This window comes from Perissodus microlepis, chromosome 3 (assembly GCF_051167445.1).
Source record: "Perissodus microlepis isolate ML-2025 ecotype Zambia chromosome 3, ASM5116744v1, whole genome shotgun sequence".
In the NCBI taxonomy this organism is placed as follows: domain Eukaryota; kingdom Metazoa; phylum Chordata; class Actinopteri; order Cichliformes; family Cichlidae; genus Perissodus; species Perissodus microlepis.
Genome location: NC_140463.1, coordinates 12,059,811 through 12,081,282, shown reverse-complemented (window position 1 = coordinate 12,081,282; position 21,472 = coordinate 12,059,811). Strand labels below are relative to the sequence as shown.

Sequence of the window (21,472 nt, the reverse complement as noted above, 5' to 3'; positions counted from 1 at the left end):
TTCTCTGTGAATTTTATATTCCTGTGACAGCGTATTCGGTGCTTGCTCAGAAGTTTAGGGGTTTTTTCACTGTAAAAAGAAGTTTTCTTCCCACGCAGTGAACAGCGGACGCTAATCTTTTTGTCACATTTTAAGGAATCAAACTCAAAGTAAGGTCAGTACCTCCACACTTTAAACCCTGCACAGTCATACTCTCTCACGCACTCGTTATATAATCCATTTTTGATCTGCACACAGCTGTTGCCATAAACATTTCACTCGCTTGCGTCATTTTTCAGAAAATAATAGGCCTTTATGTTCCAGGGATAAAGAGATTAAACGTCGAAGACGATGAAGACAACATTTCCAAATACAAATGTGAAATATATGATTTTATTAGCTGAGCTTTGTACATTTCCAGACTGGTATTTATGAAGGTATTCAACACGTAATGGAATCTGAATGTGCAGTATTATAATTACTGTGAAGTGGAGTTGCAGCTGGAATTGGCTGTCAGTGGCAGGGCTGAAGGAGCTAACCTGGACAGTCACCTGCCCCCTACTGCGTACTATTCCCTCACTGCTTTACTCTGTTCAGGACAGGTCATGACAACAGCCCCGCGTTGATCACCCAAGAAACCCCTCCCTGTAAACCCCAGACAGAACCAGCAGGACAACAGCTGCACTTTAACAGATTCAATTCACTGACAGGAAACAAGATTAGAAATAAAATCATCCTTAACTCATCTGCTCCACTGACACTGACACCTTCAACGGCAACACCTTCACTTTACCATTAGTGTAAATGTATGGAATTATTTTATGAGTGAAAGTGTTATTGAAGGTGTGTATGTGTGTGTTAGTGTCAGGATCACAGAACAACAGCTTTCCATTGTTCCAGTCAAGATTCACGCTGATTTTCTGGAACTTCTTCTGAACTGAGAGAGGGGTTTTTGGAGCCAATGGTGAGACTGCGTAGTATTTATCTAATATGTGCCGTATTCCCCATAATCCAGACAGTTTCTCTCCCTTCCTCTCATCAGATTCTGCTAACAGACCCAGTACCCACCCTGTACTGTCTCCAATTTCCACATTCCAGCTGTGAGTCCCTGAGGTAAAGGCCACAGAGCCCAGGATAGAGATGTAATAATCAAACCTCTCTGGATTATCAGGAAACTGCTGCCTCTCTTCTCGTCGTCTCACACTGGTCAGATCTTTAGACAGGATGAGTTGTGGATGAGCAGTGTTTGGGTCCAGAATGAGAGGAGTGTAGGAGACCATGTCGTTCATGTTGTTCCAGATGTTGAAGGTCAGGTTGCCCAGGTGTTTGGCCTGGTCTATCAGAGCTCCTGAGGGCAGCTGTGGATCATCCAGCAGTGAACAGCGCTGGACTCTTTCCACTGCAGCCTTGTAGTTGTGCAGTAATGAAACAGCTTCAGTTCTCAGCTCCTCCTCTGTGGCTCTGACTGTGTCTAAAAGAGCTGCTATCTCTCTGCTCAGAGCTTCCATCTTCTCCTTCATCAGCCCACTCTTCTGCTCCTCTTCCTCCCTCAGTGCAGCCAGCCTGGCTTCCTCTTCATCTGCTAGAAACTGGTGAAGCTTCTTAAACTGCTCCTTAATCTGCCTCTCTGTGTGTCGGGCCTGGACCTTAATGTGTTTTACTGTTTGATCAAACTTCACTTGAACGTCTTCACAAATCTTTAACTTCTCCTTTAAGGGCTCCAGATTTTCCTGTAGTTCCTTCTTGTGTTGTTGTGCAGCTTCATCGATGGGTCTGAATCTGTGGTTGGTGTGTTTTTCTGAAGCACAGCAGACAACACACACTGGCTGCTGATGGTCCAGACAGAAGAGTTTGAATTTTTCAGAGTGCAGACTGCAGAGAGCCTCTGGAGCTCTCTGATCTCTGTCCTGTAAGAATGACTCACACAGGTTTTTTAAAGCCCGGTTTAAAGGAGGTTCTGGCCTTGAAGACCTTCTCTTACAAATTGGACACTCGTGTGTTGTTCTCTCTTTCCACCATCTCTTCAGACAGTCTTTACAGAAGCTGTGGCTACATGACAGAATAACAGGATCTGTAAAGACCTCCTGACACACTGGACAGCAAAGATCCTCCTCTGATCTGGAAGCCATTCTGTGAGTAAAGCTGAAAACAGCAGATAGGAAGTACAGTCAGTCCTGGCTCCTCTCCCGTAAACAGCTTCAAGCAGCAGTGTTGGAGTTTTCCGCTTTTCTGTCCTTTAGCTGGACTCACTCAGAGGAAGCTGATAGTTTTGTCTGAACTCAGTTTGATCATCTGTGTGTCTTTACTAAGAAAGAAGAATAGCCTGTTTCCTGGTTTGAGTCGGTTAAGGGCTGTGGAGAAAAATGTTGTTTCACTTGTAACTCAGGTGTTTCATTCCAGACTTTAAATGTCATCCTGCAAGTAGCTAAAACTATGTAAACTAGTTTTTTACAGCTTTTCTTCACCCATAAACAAGGTTCAAGGATTCAACACATTCGCATCACATGTTAACATGAGGTGGAACAAAATTATGTAGACATGGTCCCGGAGTGAAAAGAAACAAAAAATAATGAAGAAAAAGATTTTTTTTAAGTAATAAATAAATAGTTGTTTTTTTTTTGTTTTGTTTTTTGAACAAACAGAAATGACAAGTAATAAAACAATACAATAAATAATACTATAACTAGAGTGTAACAACCTGAGTACCAGTATGGAGTATGGGTATAGAGTGTAGGTATAAATATAGGTGTAAAGAAATACTTTAGCAGCAAAGGGCATGATGACCTGCATTGATAAAGTGATAATAAGTGTCAATAGTGGTTAAGGTGCTACAATATCAGTTCTTGTCCATTTATGCATTGAGAAGTGGTGGGTTTGCATTTAATGCTCCTCAGCCTCCTGCCTGAGGGGAGCGGGACAAAGAGTGTGTGTGCTGGGTGAGTGGGGTCCTTTATGATACAGGCGGCCCTCTTCCTGCATCTGGAGGTGTATATGTATGTGACTGTTGGGAGGCTGCCTCCGTCCACTCTCTGAGCAGCCTTCACCACCCTCTTTAGAGCTTTCCTCTCTGCCACGGTGCAGTTTCCGTGCCACGCATTGATGTCAGAGCACAGAACACTCTCCACCACACTGCTGCAAAAGGAGATGAGGACTGAGCTCTCATTTCCTGCACGCCTCAACCTCCTCAGGAAGTAACTTCACTGATCAGGCTGAAAGTGTTATTTTTCCAGGTGAGGCTGCTATCCAGGTACGTACTCAGGTACTTCTAGCTGGGTACTACTTTGACTACAAATCCTCCGACGTGCAGGAGTGTGTGTGCATGTCTTCCCCTCCTGAAGTCCACAATCATCTCCTTCGTCTTCTTCTCATTTAAGCAGAGATTGTTTTGCTTGCACCAGTCCTCCAAGAGTTCCACCTCCTTCCTGTAGCCGGTCTCATCATTGTTTGTGATGCATCCCACCACAGCTGTGTCGTCTGCAAACTTTACAATATGACAGCCTGGATGGTTGGCTGAGCAGTCATATGTAAGCAGCGTAAACAGGAGGGGACTTGGCACACAGCCCTGAGGGGAGCCAGTGCTGAGGACTCTGGAAGATGAGGAGACATTGTGGATCCTCACAGACTGCAGTTTGTAGTCAGGAAGTCCAGGACTCAGTTACAAAGAGAGGAGCTCAGTCTCAGGGTTAGTAATTTGTCAACAAGTTAGTTGTATTTAAAGCGGGATAGGGTCCTCAAAGTGGGCGTAGAAGCGGTTGAGAGTCTCAGGCAGAGAAGGGTCCTGCGGCATTGTACATGCCTGGTTTTGTAGTCAGTGTTTCACTTGATACCCCTCCACATACTGTGGGTCCTGGGAAGAAAGATGACCATGAATCTTCCGTGCGTATGTGGCTTTGGCTCTTATTACACCTGCAGTCAGTTCTCTGTGCATCACCAGACCTGAAGGTGGCGTCCCCGGCTTCAGCAGGGCACGGACTGTGTTTCCCGGCTCTTTTGCCAAAGAGCCGGGAAACACATGAGCCAACTATGCAACTATGCACATGTCACCAAGGTATCTCCCAGGTTTCAAGTGAGTGTTCTTTGAATGAAAGTCTCTCTCTGATAACAAACAACACACTGTGCCAAATACCAGAATCCAATCTATATTTGGTGGGTGATGAAGTCTTAAAAGTATATCATATTTCTGAAAACAACTTTATAAACTTTATAATACAATAGCAGTCAAGGGCGTAGATTTGTCATGGAGGGAAGGGACGTGTCCCCACCAATATCCAGCGATTATTGAATTGTCCCCACCAATAATTTGATCTCTTTGAGTAAAGACAAACAAAACCGATAGGAAGAAAAAAAAAAGATCTGTCAAGGTCTCGTTCAGCCAGCGGTGCAGAAAGAGTCAAATTACGTTCTCTACTGGAGTCCTACCTCATGTGACAAATATGTGTTTGGCTGTACATTTTTTACCTGTTTTAGTTTTAAAACTAAACAGAGCTCCATGAAAGCTGCTAATTAGCAGCGGCAAGCTGCAAGGAGGAGAGGAGGATGGCAGCAAAAAGGAAGAACCTGGATATAAGAAAGTATTTTTCAAAGAAACCCGTAAGTCACTTAAAGTCAAGTTCACTCATAAAATGTGTCCGTCATAATAACGTTACAGGCTATGCTAGGACATACATCCCAACCTCCAGATTCTTCCGAGAGAATCCCAAATTTCAGTGCAACTGCCCAAAATCTCCTGGAGCCACCATTCTTCCCAAGTTCTCAATTTTCCACCCGGACAACAAAATTGAAAAAATCATTGAAAAATCATATCCCAATAATAACGGTGACATTTAACTTATTTTATCCGATAAATAGTTTTTTGTATATATATATGTATATTTATACCACTCCCCCCACCAACAGCCCTTTTGAATGACTCCCTATCTGAGGTCTCAAGGTTGGCAAGTATGTGCGAAGCTTTGGTCCACATCAGTCTAAAAATGTATGTAACCATGAATAACGTGTTGCCATGTCCACCAGGAGAGACTGGACAGTATAGATGCAAAACAAATATGCCAGCAGTTTATCTCAGTTAACGAGAGGAGAAGGCGTCTGTTTGGCTCCTTCACATAGTGAACATTGAGTTGTTGTGTGGGCACCAGTAGTCCATGTCTGTTGCTGTAACAGTAGTTCATGTTTAGAATATAAAATCCCAGCTCACTGATCTGATAGGGGCAATAGTGCCTACAATGTTGCATAATTTTGCTGAGAGATCTTAGATGAGTAGTTTTATAGACAAAAACCACCAGGTCATTCAGTGTTCCCTTAGTGGTAATGTGTAACTTTTTTGGCTCTCGGAGGAGGCGGACGCACTTTTTCTCCTCTCCTCTCCCTTATCTTCCCTGCTTAGCTCTTATGTCCTTGTCTAGTCTCGTGTTTTTTGTATTACTTTTCCCTGGAACACTCTCTTCTAAAATCTAAAAGAGAATTATGGATTTGATCAACTGGTCTCTGAATGCTATTGACACCCTTTTCTCAACGAGAAGTCTAGGCTCGGGAGAGCCCGAGTACCCTGGAGGGACTTTCCCTGCCGGATACACGATGGACGGGTGGCAGACATGGAGGATCGTGTGCCTGGCGGGACTGTCGATTGAGGACGCTGAATATATCTCTCTATTCGGAACCATGGACCAGGGTTCTTGCTGATCGGAGCTGGCTTGGCCCTGGCTTATCGGAGAATTAAGAAAGCTGAACCGGCTGTCCATGCAAGGCCACCTGGGTTGGCTGGAAGACTGTTTACTTAGCCTAGCAGGGCAAAGGACACTGTCTCAGCTGAACTATGGACACACACACACATACATATACACTGATAAGCACTCACTCATCCCCCCTCCACATGCACACGCACAAAACACGTACACTGATACACCCTCACTATCACCCTCCCCACCCCGGATCCAATGCCACCTCCAACGCTTACCTCCCATCCGATGTGGACACCGGATCAGCTGGAGGCGCAATCGAAGATTGCAGCGGTCCCAGATCAGCTGTACACACTGGAATACTCTCCCATGTCGCTTGTCTGTGTTTATTGTGCTATGGTGTGTTGATATCTGTGCATTCCTTTATTATCCTTCTGTGTTACACATTTCGATGTTTTTTTCCCCTTGCTACCTAGCCTGACCTGTCTCCGCAATGTGATGTTTGTGTATTGTATGTACGGTTGGCAAGGTCTGTCATCTCGGTTGTGGGCAACTGCAACTGACATATAAAGGCTATCTCATCTCATCTAAGAGAGGTGTACTATAACTGGAGTAATGTTGTTAAGTCCTTAAAGTCATATTCTTATATTGTCATGTCATTTATATGGATTATGGCTGAAGTAAACTAAAGTCTAAAATACTTAGTCATTTGTTTAATAGTAATTTAACATTATATAATTCACATATAAAACTATGAATTGTAATTTTAAATGGTTTAAAAGCAGTAGAATAACACACACACACACACATATATATATATATATATATATATATATATATATACATATACAGCATATGTCGGCAAGTATATTTCTCTTTTATTTATCAGTTTATTTAAATTTATTTATCTTTTTTATCAAGGCAATCATAATGAAGCGCTTCGTTTTATTTTGTAGATTCGAGCTGCTCTTTGTATTTTTGGCCACCAGATGTCACCAGACAGGACTGTGTTTTAAAGTTTCGAGTAATGAACCTTTTTTAGATACGAGGTTGAATGCTTCAGAAAGCTTCATTTGGCCATCACTATCATCTGCTATGAAACTTCAGGAGTAGCACATGACAAGCAGTGGTGACTGTGAGTCACCACTGCTTGTCATTAAAAAGAATCCAGGTGTGAGGCTTCACTTACAAGAACAGGACGGTACAGCCAACTTTTATCCTATGGCAGGGAATCAGTAGAGACAGTCAGAGTGTAAGAGCAGCAAACTGATGCCAGACTGATGTTTACAACTGCATCACCTTCACTACCCCTGTATGTTTGTAAAATCCATAATAATAATAATCCAGTGTGGAGTCTATGCCAGTCTTACAAGATATAAATTATTATCAATAAATAAACAGCCACTTAAACAAATATGAAGAAAAGTACTGTTTACTGTACACTACTATTCTTATTGTATATATTGTATATCGTATATCTTATTCATCTGTTCCTCTGTCTCTCCTGCTGCTTTGAGCATGTACATGACAAAATAATTTCCCTCGGGATAAATAAAGTTGTTCTTATTCTTATTCTTATTTACTCAAAAATGAATTAAACAGATAATCACTTTTAATATTTAAATACCCTCTAAGATAAATCAGTTACAAAATATATATTCATAGAAAATAAATGTTTCCATAATATCTGAAAGTACAACCACATATGTGACTCAGTGATGGTGTCCCGCTGATTAATGCCCCACTACATCAGTGACTCGTGAAAGCTTTGCATTGCAAAAAAATAAATAAATAAATAAAAATAATAATAATAAATAAAATGTATTTTTGAGGAAGTTCATTACAACTCATTAAGGGCATTATGTCTCAGCTACACTTCCTCTGATCCTCATCACAACTCTCTGTCCACACAAACAAAGAAATAAAAGAGTTGGTGTTGACACTTCTGTTTGATGCATTTCTGCAGCTCATTCATGATTCAAGCTGTGAAAGTTTGGGCGATTATCAACAGGTTTATCTACTTAATGTCAGCAGGTCATTGCTCGTTGCATCTTTTGTTCTTTGGCATCTTTCTGTTTATGTCTGTAAAAAACTACAAACTCTTTTAGAAACATGCTTTCTTTAAGTCAGTGTCAAAGGTGCGAAAACTGACTGCTACTAGGTGAATATGGAGAGAGCCAGAACTTTATTTTTATTGGTCACCTGAAACCTAAATACGTAGTCAACAACTTTTATGTGCTCTAATAAGCAGCTTGTCATGTGAAAATCCTCCAGGCACCTTCTGTACAGAGTGTAGAAATAAGTGTCAAAATGATCCAGAAACTATATTCAGAGTCAGAGAGACAATTACTCAGCAAAAGATAAAAAATAAAAACCATGAAACAGTTTCACAGTTAAAGGGTTTCCATGTGGAGATCACATTCATTACTGCATTCCTGCACCTCCTTAAACTCAGCAGCTTTCAAGCTTTCGCTTCTTAATATTTAATATCAGCTTTCTTTAAAGATTAGGCCTTTTCCAGATTACACATACATTTTTGTGTTCTCAGATATCCCACCTTATATTATGTAACAGAGTTTTAAATCTGTCAAATTTCCACAGAACACAGAGAATTGATTTTTGTTACACTGATTTAAATCCAGTGTCACAGCATGCCATCATCAACTAGAGGGCGCTCTAACATAAATAGATGTTGATCTTTGTGTTTTCTTTTTTACCTCCAAAAACAATTCTTTAATCTGCACCTCTTTCACGAGTCTCATTGTACTCGTACTAATTTAGACAGACAAGCTGCAAAGTTCCTGCATCTAATTTTTCATCTTAGATTTAAATAATGTATAATGTCTTCACTTTTTTCCCACCCATTATCACCTAAAATGAATGGTCTGGAAAGAAGAAAATACCCAGTTAGCGTGAACATGCCTTGTCTGTGTGGACGACAGACAGAGGAGAATGGCTAGAATGCAACAGGGACTCAGATAACCAGAAGACCACACCAGGTTTTAATCCTGTCAGCTGAGAACAGAAAACTTGAAACACATGTCCTGGTCTAATGAGTCTCTGATGATGATTTCTGCTTGTGACATGAACGTGAGTAAGGAACAGTGGTGAACCAGCGACTAATGCACGTAGGGAGTGAAGGGTGGTCTGTGTGGTTCCATCAAACAGAAAAGCAACTGTGGCTCAAATTGCCAAAAAGACTGATGCTGGTTCTGAAAGAAAGGTGTCAGAATGCACGGTGCATCGCAGTTTGTGTGAGGAGGAGGATAACAAATTTGAGGTGTTGACTTGGCCTTTAAATTCCTCAGATCTCAGCACACCTTCAGAAGTCCAGTGGAGTCTATACCTCAGTGGGTCAGGGCTGTTTGTCAGTAATAACACCAGTGCACCAATTAGATCTGCGGAGGACTGAAGTAATTATAAGCCAAGGAGTTGAGATCTTGGAACACTGCACATAGTGTATTATGTGTATGTGGGCTCCACCCTGTGAAACACTAGAGTGCACACAAAACCTGAGCACAATAAACAACCATTTTGGATCTGACCTTTATATACAGTACAACCAGAAAAATCATAAGGACATTTTTTGTTTTTTTTAATTACAAATTGACAGATATTGGACAAAAACGTAAACAAATAAAAAGTAAAGACTAAAAGTACAAACAGTACTGTTTTTAGTTGTATGGGTGCATGTCTGCTTATTGTATGTTTGCTGATTATGCTGTTTTATAATCACGTTCCTTTAAATGTTAAAAAACCACAAGTAACTGCTACAGTAGCAAAAATTAAACACAACCCCTTAATGTTAATGTCAAATAACAACTTAACATTGTAAAATACATATAGGGTATACACTGTCTTTTGAATGGGTTTTTCCTGTGCAGCCAGTTGTATTTAGTTTCAGGCAGTAACACGTTTGTGCTCCAGTTCTGCCTTTGTGCAGATTGTAACACGACTACTGTTGGAAATGTTTCAACAACCTGACTTACAGTGAGCTCAAACTGCACCCGTCTCACAGTCAGCGAGTTGAAGTCAAACATGGTTACACACAATTTCTGCGCCATTAGGAATTTCTGCAGAAGTAAATCAACACTGCTTAAAATAGATTATTATGAAGGTGTAATTTTACATTACATATTTTGAAACATTAGTTAATTGTTATTTTGCTTCATAATGTATTTGTTTTAATGAAAATTTACCCTCCAAAAATAAAGATATAATTTTTTAAACATTGATTACAGAGGTACGAAGCTCCAAAAGATTGCATCTACATAGTTTTTAGTGCAAACCACTTTTGCTTAAAAAAACAAACAAAAAAACACAACAACATCAACAACAACAAAATAAAGCAACAAAGAGCAATAGCAGATACACACCTGCACCACTTGATTGTTCTGTTTTTACATTGTTACCCCAGTAACAAGCCAAGCGTTCAGACCGTGACCTCTGAGTCAGCTACAGAGCCACGTCCCCTGAATGCTGCCCATCCTCTTCTGTTCCCATTTGGAAGACACATCCAAGATGTTATTATTACCTATTATTACTCCCAAGCCTGGATAATAGGAGGAAGCATACAACACTTTCAAAGCTGCTGAGGACATGACTGAAGGTCATATTATATATATATATATATATATATATATATATATATATATATATATATTACACATCGAGCAAACAGATCACCAACAAGTTAGAGAAATAATATATTTTACAAACTTGTTACTCACTAAATTTACATTTATTTAACTGCAGAAAAATAAACTGCTATTTTATATTTGACCTTTTTTGCAAAGGTCTGCCACAAGACATTTGGATGTATCAAAAACAAACAAATAATATGTTTGTAATAATAAACAACATTGCATGATGGAGATAGTGGCCATTTGATTCCCAATTATAAAGAACAGAGGTTCCCAAGAGCCACTGCAGGGGTGCGTGGTATGAAAAGAAAAAAAAAGAATGCTTGGACACTGCTAGCATAACTGACAGGTTATTGACGGGGCTTCTTATAAAGTTTGTATCTGTCTTGTGTGAAACTTGTATGAAAAGCATACAAGAGTGAAAACAGATATAAGATCCCTTGAAAAATTATATAAATGAAATGTAACTAAACGTAACTACTCCTGAAATTTTGGAGATAATTTGTAATACTTTTGGAGATATAATAAGCCACATGGAAAAGATATATAATGATATATTTAACCCTTTAAGACCTACCATAGAACCAAGTCCGCCAGAGCTTATATTATATTTTTACATGCTGTGGAGCCATTTTTTGGAGCATTTCAAGTTGCTATACATCAATACAACCATTATAGCCCAAATTTTAATAATATGTCTGCATTAAGTGCATAGTAATTACATACATTGCAAAAAAGTGCAATAAACTACAAAAAAATTTAAAATCGTTTTTGATTTTTTAACATATATTTCTAGTTAGAGAAATTTAAGAGGCTTATCCCTCAAAACTGTAAATACAAAAAAGTTGCACAAACTAGTTTCCCACCAAAGGAAATTTGGTGGGAAGTGTCTTCATAGTTTTATTTTTGAGATACACCAATTTTCATATACTGCAGGAAAAACGAAAAAATATATTACAGTGCAAATTTGCAAAATACCAGCATATGCATCAAAATAAAAATATTTCCAGCAGTGCAATATGAGTCCTCAGCATCCCAGAAACGACACAGAAAGTCATAAAGTCAAACATAACTTTTAAAAACACAAGTATAGGCTCATAAGGCCCTGATGGTAAAAAAACTACATTTCCGCAAAATGACGTCACTTCCGGTTTCGGGCAGGTCATGCCGGACATGCGATAGTTCGTGCTGATGGACGTAGGAAGTGTTACAAACAGCTGATCGGATCGGCAAAGCCTGTTTCTGGAATATTATGTTTTTGTTGCTGCAAGTGCTTTTTATGCAGTTTTTGCAAAGCTATATGTGGAAAGAAACTGTGACCTAGGACAAGCTAATGGCATGAGATGTAAGTACAACTCCTCCGGTTTCATATGCAAAAAAAATTATTGCGCTAGCTTACGTGGTTGCAGTGCTACCGGGATTTAAAAATAGTTACGCAAAATGGAGCGTGTCCTCTCCGACCGGCTTTAAAGGGATAATAGATATACATATATAATGCCATAATTTGTTCCCCCTGTCCAAATCATGAACAAACAGTATCCCATAGTTGTTTATGTTTTTAAACCCATTTTTCAAGAAGATTTTTCTTGTAAAACAAAGGGGGCCTAGCAAAAAAAGAAGTAAATGTGTGTGTGTGTTTTTTTTTTAGAAGACCTGGAAACGGAGACATTGGTTACACATTACTATCCTTACCATGCTGTCCTCTGGGGCCTCCGTGTTAGATTTGAGTGGGATTCCTCCAGTGTCTCCAGAGTCATAAAGCTGCAATTTCTCTCTCTTTTTTAGACAGAAAAATACAAGGACCAGGACTGCAACAAAAAGCAGGCATATTCAAGATCAGAGCTCACAGAGTGCTTTTATGTGTGGTATACCTACACTATTGTATGCAGCATTGTTCACTTCCTAATATGCAATGAGCAAACTACAAGAGAACCCCCATCTAACCCTTACAACTTAATCACAGTGGGAGACTCACAAAGCAGTAGGAGGAGGACCACAGGACACAGTATAGTCATAATTCCCAGTAGTCCGAAGGACACAGACCTGCAGGAAAAGGTGAATCAGTCATTTTTCCAAGTGTCCAAAAAGCAACCATACCCCATCTTACCCTGAATCCATATGTAACAAGTGTCACCTGGCAGTTTGTTGCTCTCTGCCAGGTGACTGGCTGAAGAGCTGTGAAAAGGTAGTGGGTGTGTGCGGTGAAGTCAGCGCTCTTCTGTGGAAAAAAACCAGAGGCGATTAATTCACTTGGGTGCGAGTGGGTACACTGTTGGTAAGAGTCTTTTGCCATTTTGTTTGGATCATTTGTTATTGTAGGTGCCCATTTTTAATGTGTGTCGTTGGACTTTTTTAGTGTTTTAATAGAAGAATTGAATTTAATAGAAGAAACAGCCCTAGATCGACTGCGTGCAGGGAAACTGATCAATATTGTAGGTATATTGATGTTTTTTTTTTAGCTTTGTGATTTTGAATGGTTTGAAGTCCCGTCTCTCTTGTTTATCGCCCAATTTGCACCAGAACGGGGAAACCGGCAGATGTCACGCTAAACAACAGCAGCAGGTTTAAGCTTGATGAGCTGTTGTTAGAATTTATTTAATATTGATTTCTAGTATCAGCTGATATTTGCTGGAGCCAACAGCTGTAAAAGCTGCTGGTCATGATATCGGTTTGGTGAGAGGGAAGCATGAAGATGAAACCAGGAGATGTCCTTACTGAATCATCAGAGCTGAACAGGTGATGGAGAAACAGGTTTACCTTTTAGGTGACATGAATGAGTTGAAGGGAAGTTATGAACTGTTTCTGAGAGACAAATAACACCAGGATCCTTTTCTAAGTAGCTGACAGCTGGTAACTGTGCAGGGGTGGATCTAGCAAAGTTTTGCCAGGGGGGCAGGTAGGGCATTAACAGGGAGAGGGGGGCACAAAGAAATACATTTCTTTCTTATTTTCATTTAAAATGTCTGGCTGTTATTAAATAATTGTCTGAATCTTACAACCAAAGTGTTTATCTGATGTAAAATGTATAGAAATCATACATATACCAACAAGACTGTACATCACTGTCACAACAGCGTTTCTTTTCATTCACAGGCTTTATTGCTTTTCCGATAATACCTGGTGGGCGGGTCTCTAGTCAAAATGCCCGGGCCGATCTTTTGTCCCAGTCCAGCCCTGACTGCATCCACTTTTTCAACATTGACATTCACAGGGATGGACTGCCACGTGGCACTCCTGCCATTCAGTGATGCTACATTTTGTGCAGTGATAAGGAGCTGGACATCGTTGGTTTTCTCATAATCTAATGGCTGGAAAAAAGAAAGACATTTTAAAGTTTATAAATATAAATAAGTTGTATATTGGCTGACTTTGCATTAGATGTGATCCATGCAAAATGCTTCCACCAACATCACTAAATGATAATAATGAATTGAATAAGAAGCCAGTCTCACCTTTGAGATGTACAAAAGCCCTTCGTTTGTTTGGGGGTCAGTAACTATCCTGAAATTTCCATTTTCATTTCCTTTAGTAATGACAAACTTTGACATCCAGTTCGATGTGTTTACCAAATCTTTATCTTGAACAGGAATTCGAAGTAAAAGTTTTTCACTTTCATCTTCTTGCACAGTGACATTATACTACAAGAAAAAAAGCAGAGGGGGTTAATTGCTGTTTAATTATGTTAGTAAAAAGTATTTTGGTGAAATAAGTAGAAAAAGGACGCCAAAATCAATCGATATGATTTCAGTTATTCAATTAAATTACATACTGACGGTTCTTTCAAACACTTACAGATGATTTCATGAAGGTTGGTGGATTGTCATTAATATCACTCAGAGCAATTGTTGCTGTCGATGTGGCAAACAGACCATTTGGTGCACCATTCATATCCTGGATTTTTACAGTCACCACATGGTTGTCTTTTAACTTTAAAAGAAATGTTAGAAAAGTATTATAATAAAAATATGTTGTAAAGCACTTGCATCATCGATTTCAATGCTATTTTCAATTAAAGTTCACAGGTATCACTGATGCAGAGGCAGTGCTCACCTCTCTGTCTAGGGTGTTGGTTGTTGTTGTGATGACACCTGTTTCTGGATGAATGGTAAACATGTCTGATCCAGATACGAGTGTATATTTAATCTTCACATGGTTGGTGTAAATGTCATCTCTGTCAGTTGCACTCACCACTCCCACCACAGTCCCTGTATTGTAACCCATAATCATTTAGAGTAACTGCACTGAAAATCAAATACCACAGAATCAACTATTACTGTATGTTGTCTTTCTCACCTGCACTACAGTGCTCAGGAACTGTAAACTGTAAAGGACCTACAAACTCTGGGGCATTGTCATTGACATCATCTACAATCACTGTCAGGGGTATTTTCTCATCTAGCTCCACATTAGTATGCTTGTCAAAAACAATCATCAAAATCTATAGAGGGAAAACAAACAAACGTTTGACTAGTTCGATGCACACAAATATAGAAAGAGGAGTCAGGAACATAACAAGACTCCATATGTGAACTGTGCCAGTTCCAGGTTTGAATGAAAAAATAAATAAACAAACATGCTCAGTAGAGGATCGATTACGCTGTAGCTATTTGAATGATTGATAAATCACTCCTTAAAGATGACTGTGGAACATTATTGGAACTCTTTACAAATCTTCTAAATCAGCGTCATCTTCACACTCACAATATATGCTGGGAACTCCTCACGATCCACTGCTTTAAGCAAGAACAGATCCCCCGTGTCTGTGTCCATACTGAACACTCCAGTTGGATACGTATCGACTCCTTTTCCTTCAATAAAGTACCAATAACGGCTGTCTGAGGAATCTGACCCCAGCTACAGCAGAAACCAAATAAAATGATACATATTAAGGAAAAGAAAAAAAGGATTCTGTTATTCATAAAGTGTTTACAATCTTTACAATCTGATGTGTATTGACAATAAACATTTGTATACCACAGTGATCATAAATGATGAAAATTAAACATTCAATTCACCCTGCTAATTACTTTCGGATAGTTCCCTTCATAATTCTCCACTACATGCCACGGGGGAATAAGAAAACATCCCCGTCTTCTAGAGCCGTTCAGGGAGCCTTGGCCTCGTCGCTATGACATTCCAACAAGTTTGGACATGTTAGAAAAAAGATGCACTGTTCCTGGTGAGCTGTATAAACGACTCACAATATGCAGTTGCCTTACATGTCTTTTCAAGATGGTACTGTGGACAAGGTGAACTTCCATCTTTCTTTCCAGTCCACTATTGTCCCGAGCAGACACAGAAAATATCCGTCCTCTTTCTCCCACTGAGACAGACGTTAAAGCTACGACTGCTCCGTTACTTTTTATTGTGAAACTTGGGTCCTTCACAGTTAACTGCACTGATTTTGCATCACAGCCGACGGTTTCAACTGAAAAGCGAGAAAGTGAAAGTTAAAAAGAGCCATAAACCACAAAACATTCGGCTTACAACACTTTTTCAAACAGAAGGAATAACACAAATACACAGAGCGGCACCTTTTGCTACTTGGTATCCAGGTGGAATTATTTCAGGTACAATTATGTAGAGAGATCTCAGCAGAAAGCACGACTCCACACAGGACAGGATCTGGAGGTGAAAGTGAGTTTCAAACTGACTTGTCACGTTTAAATGTTTTAATACTTCTTGGCATAACAAAAGTGACAGAAAGTAAACATGTATCAATCATGTAGGAGTGCTCTAAAAATAAACTAGGAGCACTTACCAGCATTAGGTAGGTGGAGGAAATCAAAAGTTTCCCCATTATTGGAAAAAAAAAAGACTGACTTTGTCCTGCGTCAAAGTGTTGGGAGTCTGGTTATTGTAAGTGTGTTACCTCAAGAGCTTCTTCTCTTGTCTATTGCTTCACTTCTCTATCAATGTAAAAAGACAGGCGTTTCTCAGACGGCACACCCCACTATCGCATGAGTGCTGCTGTTTGACTGAGGATAAATAAAGTAGTCGTGGTAAACCAATCGCATGACTACTTCAAGATGACAAAGCAAAAAGATGATATATAACAGTTTTTCAGTTGTGTTGATAGGCCACGTAAAACCAGAGTCATGATAAACAATATATACGTGGCATCTTTTCCTCACCTTTAATGTCTAAGGACAGCTCTAGCAAGCACTCTCAGCTTATGAGCATAAAAAAAGAAACAAAACAAAGAACACCTGTGTTGGTGGAAAAATGTAAAATGTTGACCAATCAAAAAATGTTTTGGCAACATGACATTTGGATGTTTAGAAAGAGGGGGGAATTTAAGGAGTGATGGTGAGAGAGAGTCAGAGAGAGAGAGAGAGAGAGAGTTTGTGAGAGATTTAGCGTGTTTGGAGTGTGTATATGCGGTTGTTACAGTAAAAAATTTACCTTTTTCTAATCAGAGTTTGTTTTTTGTCTGACTTTAGATCAGCTGTGCTAATACAGTATGTCAAAATGAAAACATAACTGTAAATTCAGACATGTGAGGTTGTGCTGAAAAGAATGATATAAGTGAAACCTAAAATGGGACTGAACTAAACAAACTATGACGACAATGACACTAAGCCAGGCCACTGAGTGTTTGCTTTCAGCAGTTCAGGTTCATGCTCATGTCATGTTTAAAGTACTTCACGTTCAAGGTTTTACATTCACCTGTTCAGGTTTCATCTTATGTCTCGTGTCATTGTCTCCATAGTTTGTTTAGTTCAGTCCCAGATTAGGTTTCACTTTTGTTTGGTCTCGCCTTGTTTTTCTGTTTTGTTTTTTCTTTTTTTTTATCACCCGTAATAAAGGCTCACTTTTTGTTTGATCATCAGTTTATTTCTCCTATGCTTGCTTTTGGGTCTGCTCCACAAACACATCGGCCATGACGGCCGTGACAATTTTGTTTTTTCTGGGACTTCTTTTATACCACTGTGGTTGTGAATCTTACTTCACAGCACAGGTAGTCTAAATCTCAAAAAGCAACAAGCAAGGTTAGAGAGTGCATTAAAGGTGAAAGTGAGTTTCAAACTGACTTGTCACCTTTAAATGTTTTAATACTTCCTGGCATGACAAAAGTGACAGAAAGTAAACATGTATCAATCATGTAGGAGTGCTATAAAACCAAACTAGAAGCACTTACCAGCATTAGGTAGGTGGAGGAAATCAAAATTTTCCCCATCTTTGGAAAAAAAAAGACAGACTTTGTCCTGCGTCAAAGTGTTGGGAGTCTGGTTAGTGTAAGTGTGTTACCTCAAGAGCTTCTTCTCTTGTCTATTGCTTCACTTCTCTATCAATGTAAAAAGACAGGCGTTTCTCAGACGGCACACCCAAGTGGAATTTTAAACAAGCGAAGTAGCTTCGGGCTGTGCTCGCTGGTGTCTGCTGAGAAACCTCCCTGAAAGTTGCAGATATTCACGTGTTTTCCCCCATCAGCAGGGGCAACATATCTATTTTACTGCAAGACATTAAACAGCGACTAAATGCGGTTTAATGTCTGGAAAAAGACATTAAACCGCTAAAACTCTTCCCCTCAAAGAGTTTTAGCGGGATTATAAGAGCTACAAATACACACAATGAAAGCATGTAGCATTATTTATATAAATCTGTGCATAAAGAGTATAAACAACATTCTTATAACACTACAGCATGCTGCAGTTACATTTATTTGAAGAAATACTGGTCTGTCTGGTTTTTTTGTCAAGACTTGTGTGCAGTAATGACTTGGTCTTTGCTCATCAGGACTAATAAATATTTATTTTTGTCAATCTGTTGCAACAGATCTACCAGGATTCACAGTTGTGGCAAACCAGCACTAGTATCACCACCACGATTTTGCTTAAACCCCACCAAGAATTAACCTTAGACCGAACCAGTTGTCAGAAACAATTTTTCTTATTGCGACCTGGAAAAAGTAAAAGAAAGTCAATAATGATAACACTATCTATGCACTTCCTAGGAAAATGTTTTAAATAAGTCAGTGTTTTATAGCTTTTCTCATTGCCAATAAAGCCATTTGAAGCTTACACAGCTAGATTCTCGCTTGAACTTAAAAGTTTATTTTGTGACCCAGACAGAGTAATAATTCAAACTCCGCCACTCTGTGTTTCTCCGCTGCTGCCTCGTTTGCGTTTTGGACGAAATGGATTCTGGGATATTGCATTTTGTCATTTCGAGCTGATTGGAGACCAAAACAGCCAATCCGATTGTTTTTGCATCCAAGTCTGTAATTGGCTGTTTTTTTGGCACAAATATAACGGTGTACAGAAAGAGTTGAGCGCGCACAGGCAGAAATGTTGAGAGCGCGAGCAACACATTGCGAGCGAGCGCAAATGCAAAAACCGAGCGAGAAGGGCTGCTATTGTGTGTGTGTGTGTGTGTGGATAATAGCAAACACTGAAATACATTTTTTGCACACAGCAATGAATTTTGTTCACTCAAATTCAGCTTTTCTTTGCTCAAAATAAATTTCTCCTCAAAATGCTACACTTGCACCTGCAATTTTTTTTACGTGCGCTCAGAATAGTGGCACAAAAATAACGCCATACGTAAAAAGTCCAAAACACGTAAAAACTCCAAAACACTTAAAAACTCCAAAGCACGTACAAACTTCGAAGCACGTACAAAACACAACAGAAGTGCTCCAGGATGCTAGGCGCAGTGTTGAGCTTTTGTTACCTAATGGCTACACAAGCCAGGAAGTACCAACGACCGGATTTGGTGTGTGGTAGTAACAGGTAAACAAAGATTTTTTTTTAAATTATTTGAATATATATGAGTGCTTGTGTATAAATACACAAACAATACACATATGCTTTCAATTGTGTAATTTAAGTGATCTAGTAGCTCTGTTTTGGAAGTTCAGTTAACGCTAGAAATGTGCTTTGGAATTTGTACGTGTTTTGTCTCTAGGGGCCACTACATATATTTATATATAAACATATATAAATAAAACCACTTTTCTTTACATTAGTAATTCCTTTTGTGCATAATTTTATATTATTGTTAATAATAAATTAATTAAAGCAACAAAACAACCTGAAGAGCTGGTTGGGAGCCGAAAGAGCCGGTTCTCTAAAAAGAGCCAGAAATCCCATCACAACGGACTATTAGAACCAGGACTGAGTCCTGTTACATTTATAGTGTTAGAGCAATGGCTGCAACCTACAGCCTTTAAACTAGCGATTAAAATGCTGACAGTAAACACGTCAGTCCAGATGTTACCACATTACTTTGTGATACTTAGAGTTAAAACAACTGAGACAGGCTGATTAAAATAACAGCTGTGAGTTGAACATATGAGTGCACAGATTCATTCTCAACTGGACATAAACGATGATCACAGGTTGTATATATGATGTATTCATCAAATCGCAGCCTCTAACACAGTGCGCTGAATCTTAGCTTTGAATGTCCAGTATATTCTAATCAGTGCAATTTAAGCATTCACTGAACCTACAGTATCTAGCTGTTTGATGACGATTTGGACTCCTCTGGGAGATGAGGACACACCCACATCTGTTCCATACTGGAGCCGTTGATGGTGTTATGGCTCTGAGTCAGCTTTGGGCCATCAGACGCATCTACAGGCACTATCACTGGAAATTTATCCTCCATCTCCACATTAGTATGCTTGTCAAAAACACACACCACAATCTATAGAGGGAAGGAAGAAACATTTGACAAGGTTTAATGCTTACATATATAGAAAGGAGAGGCAGTAACGTAACAAGACTTCATATGTGAACTGTCCCAGTTCCAGGTGTGGCCCGGTCATGGGGAATGAGATAGGACACAGGAAATACTCTTTTGTGGGCTTTTTTTATTCTCCGACTGTACTCGGAGGAGCACAGTTTTAATTCTATAGTTTTGAGTGGAAATGGCAAAATTTAACTATTCCACTGGCTCAGCCTAAAACAGTCTTTCAGGGACTGAGACAACAGTAACTATCATATGTACACATTAATTCACGTTAATTCAGACAGTATAAACAACAGTAGTGACCTGTCAAGAAACAAATACAAAAAAGAGAAAACAAAACAAATAAACACATTGTTTGCATCCCACAATTTCACGGTTCAACTGGCAATAAAGTACACTGTAAACTGTCTTTTAAACATATACATTTCTATGGGCGAACATCATGAACTCACTTCGGTTTCTCTACACAGCCACGGTGCTAGGACAACACACGCAGGAATCACACAGCAAGTGGTGACCGGGCCTTTGCAACTGTGGCACCTAGACTCTGGAATAACCTCCCTGTTCATATTCGTACTGCCGAGTCTATCCAGTCTTTTAAATCACGTCTTAAACCTTATCTTTTTACTTTGGCTTTTGATTCTAACTAGTTGGCTGTGCTAGCTTGTTGTGTTGTTACCTATTGTTTGTTCTCCTGTTTTATTTTTTCTTTTAATTGTCTCATGCTTTTACTGACTGTGAAGCACAATGGTCAACATTGTTGTTTTAATAAGTGCTATATAAATAAATTTTGATTTTGATTTGAAGTGATCTCCCTCCGAATCATAACAGAGTTATGAAAAGTGAATAACAGTATAAACTTAACAACTTTTAAATCTGTTAGAACACTGTCATTACTCACGCCAACCCGCTCTTCGGTCCTTCTCATAGCACGTGACCATTGAACATACACCCGTCGCACGTTCGGAACTCTCTTGTGTAGCTAGCCACAGAATCTTTTGCTCTCCAGTGCTCCCACTCACAGCGCTCAGTGTGCGACACAAACTTGAGTGCATGCGTGCTTTGGCTTACGGCAGCTCTTAAAGGGACAGTATACCCCCAAAACGCGAGGTCTAGTCATCACCATGACAACCCTACAACAGACCTCTGGTAGACAGGCAACCAGTCAAAACACAATCCCCTCTTTTTAAACCTTTTCCATGCGTAGTATTAGTTCACTTGGCTACACAGGTTTGAATGAAAAAAGAAAGAAAGAAACATGCTCAGTAGAGGATCGAATATTGTGTAACTATTTGAATGATTGATAAATCACTCCTTAAATTTGTTTTGTATTTACACTTCAAGTCTCTGCAAGTAACATTGTGTTGCGGGAATTGCCGTCTTGTGTGTGACTGGGTGCAGTAAGGAGTGTATGTGATGTGTGTGTGAGCATGCGCGTGAAGAAAACGCGGGGAGCGAAAGAGGAGAAAAAGAGAG

At 39.5% G+C, this 21,472-nt stretch overlaps 2 protein-coding genes across 4 annotated transcripts; both read right to left on the bottom strand.

Annotated features, from left to right (window-relative positions):
- Positions 1-716: 716 nt before the first annotated feature.
- Positions 717-2,108, bottom strand: LOC146389934 (nuclear factor 7, brain-like). Its single transcript, XM_084912958.1, has one exon. It carries the CDS (start codon positions 2,106-2,108, stop codon positions 717-719), a length of 1,392 nt encoding a protein of 463 aa, XP_084769084.1.
- A 5,696-nt stretch (positions 2,109-7,804) lies between these two features.
- On the bottom strand, positions 7,805-21,046 carry LOC146389933 (desmocollin 2-like protein). 3 transcript variants are annotated; one of them, XM_084912686.1, is made up of 15 exons: positions 20,898-21,046; positions 16,059-19,951; positions 15,832-15,922; positions 15,517-15,725; positions 15,313-15,423; positions 14,999-15,151; positions 14,591-14,735; positions 14,348-14,502; positions 14,090-14,224; positions 13,750-13,935; positions 13,415-13,605; positions 12,432-12,515; positions 12,273-12,340; positions 11,990-12,105; positions 7,807-10,206 (listed from the first exon to the last, which is right to left on the bottom strand). In XM_084912686.1, exons 2-15 carry the CDS (start codon positions 16,095-16,097, stop codon positions 10,195-10,197), a joined length of 1,695 nt encoding a protein of 564 aa, XP_084768812.1. In that variant the 5' UTR covers positions 16,098-19,951; positions 20,898-21,046; the 3' UTR covers positions 7,807-10,194. The 3 variants fall into 3 exon arrangements, with proteins under 3 accessions (XP_084768823.1, XP_084768812.1, XP_084768819.1); XM_084912693.1 differs by having other exon boundaries at positions 17,439-19,951; XM_084912697.1 differs by lacking the exon at positions 20,898-21,046 and having other exon boundaries at positions 7,805-10,206; positions 19,755-19,835.
- Positions 21,047-21,472: the final 426 nt, after the last annotated feature.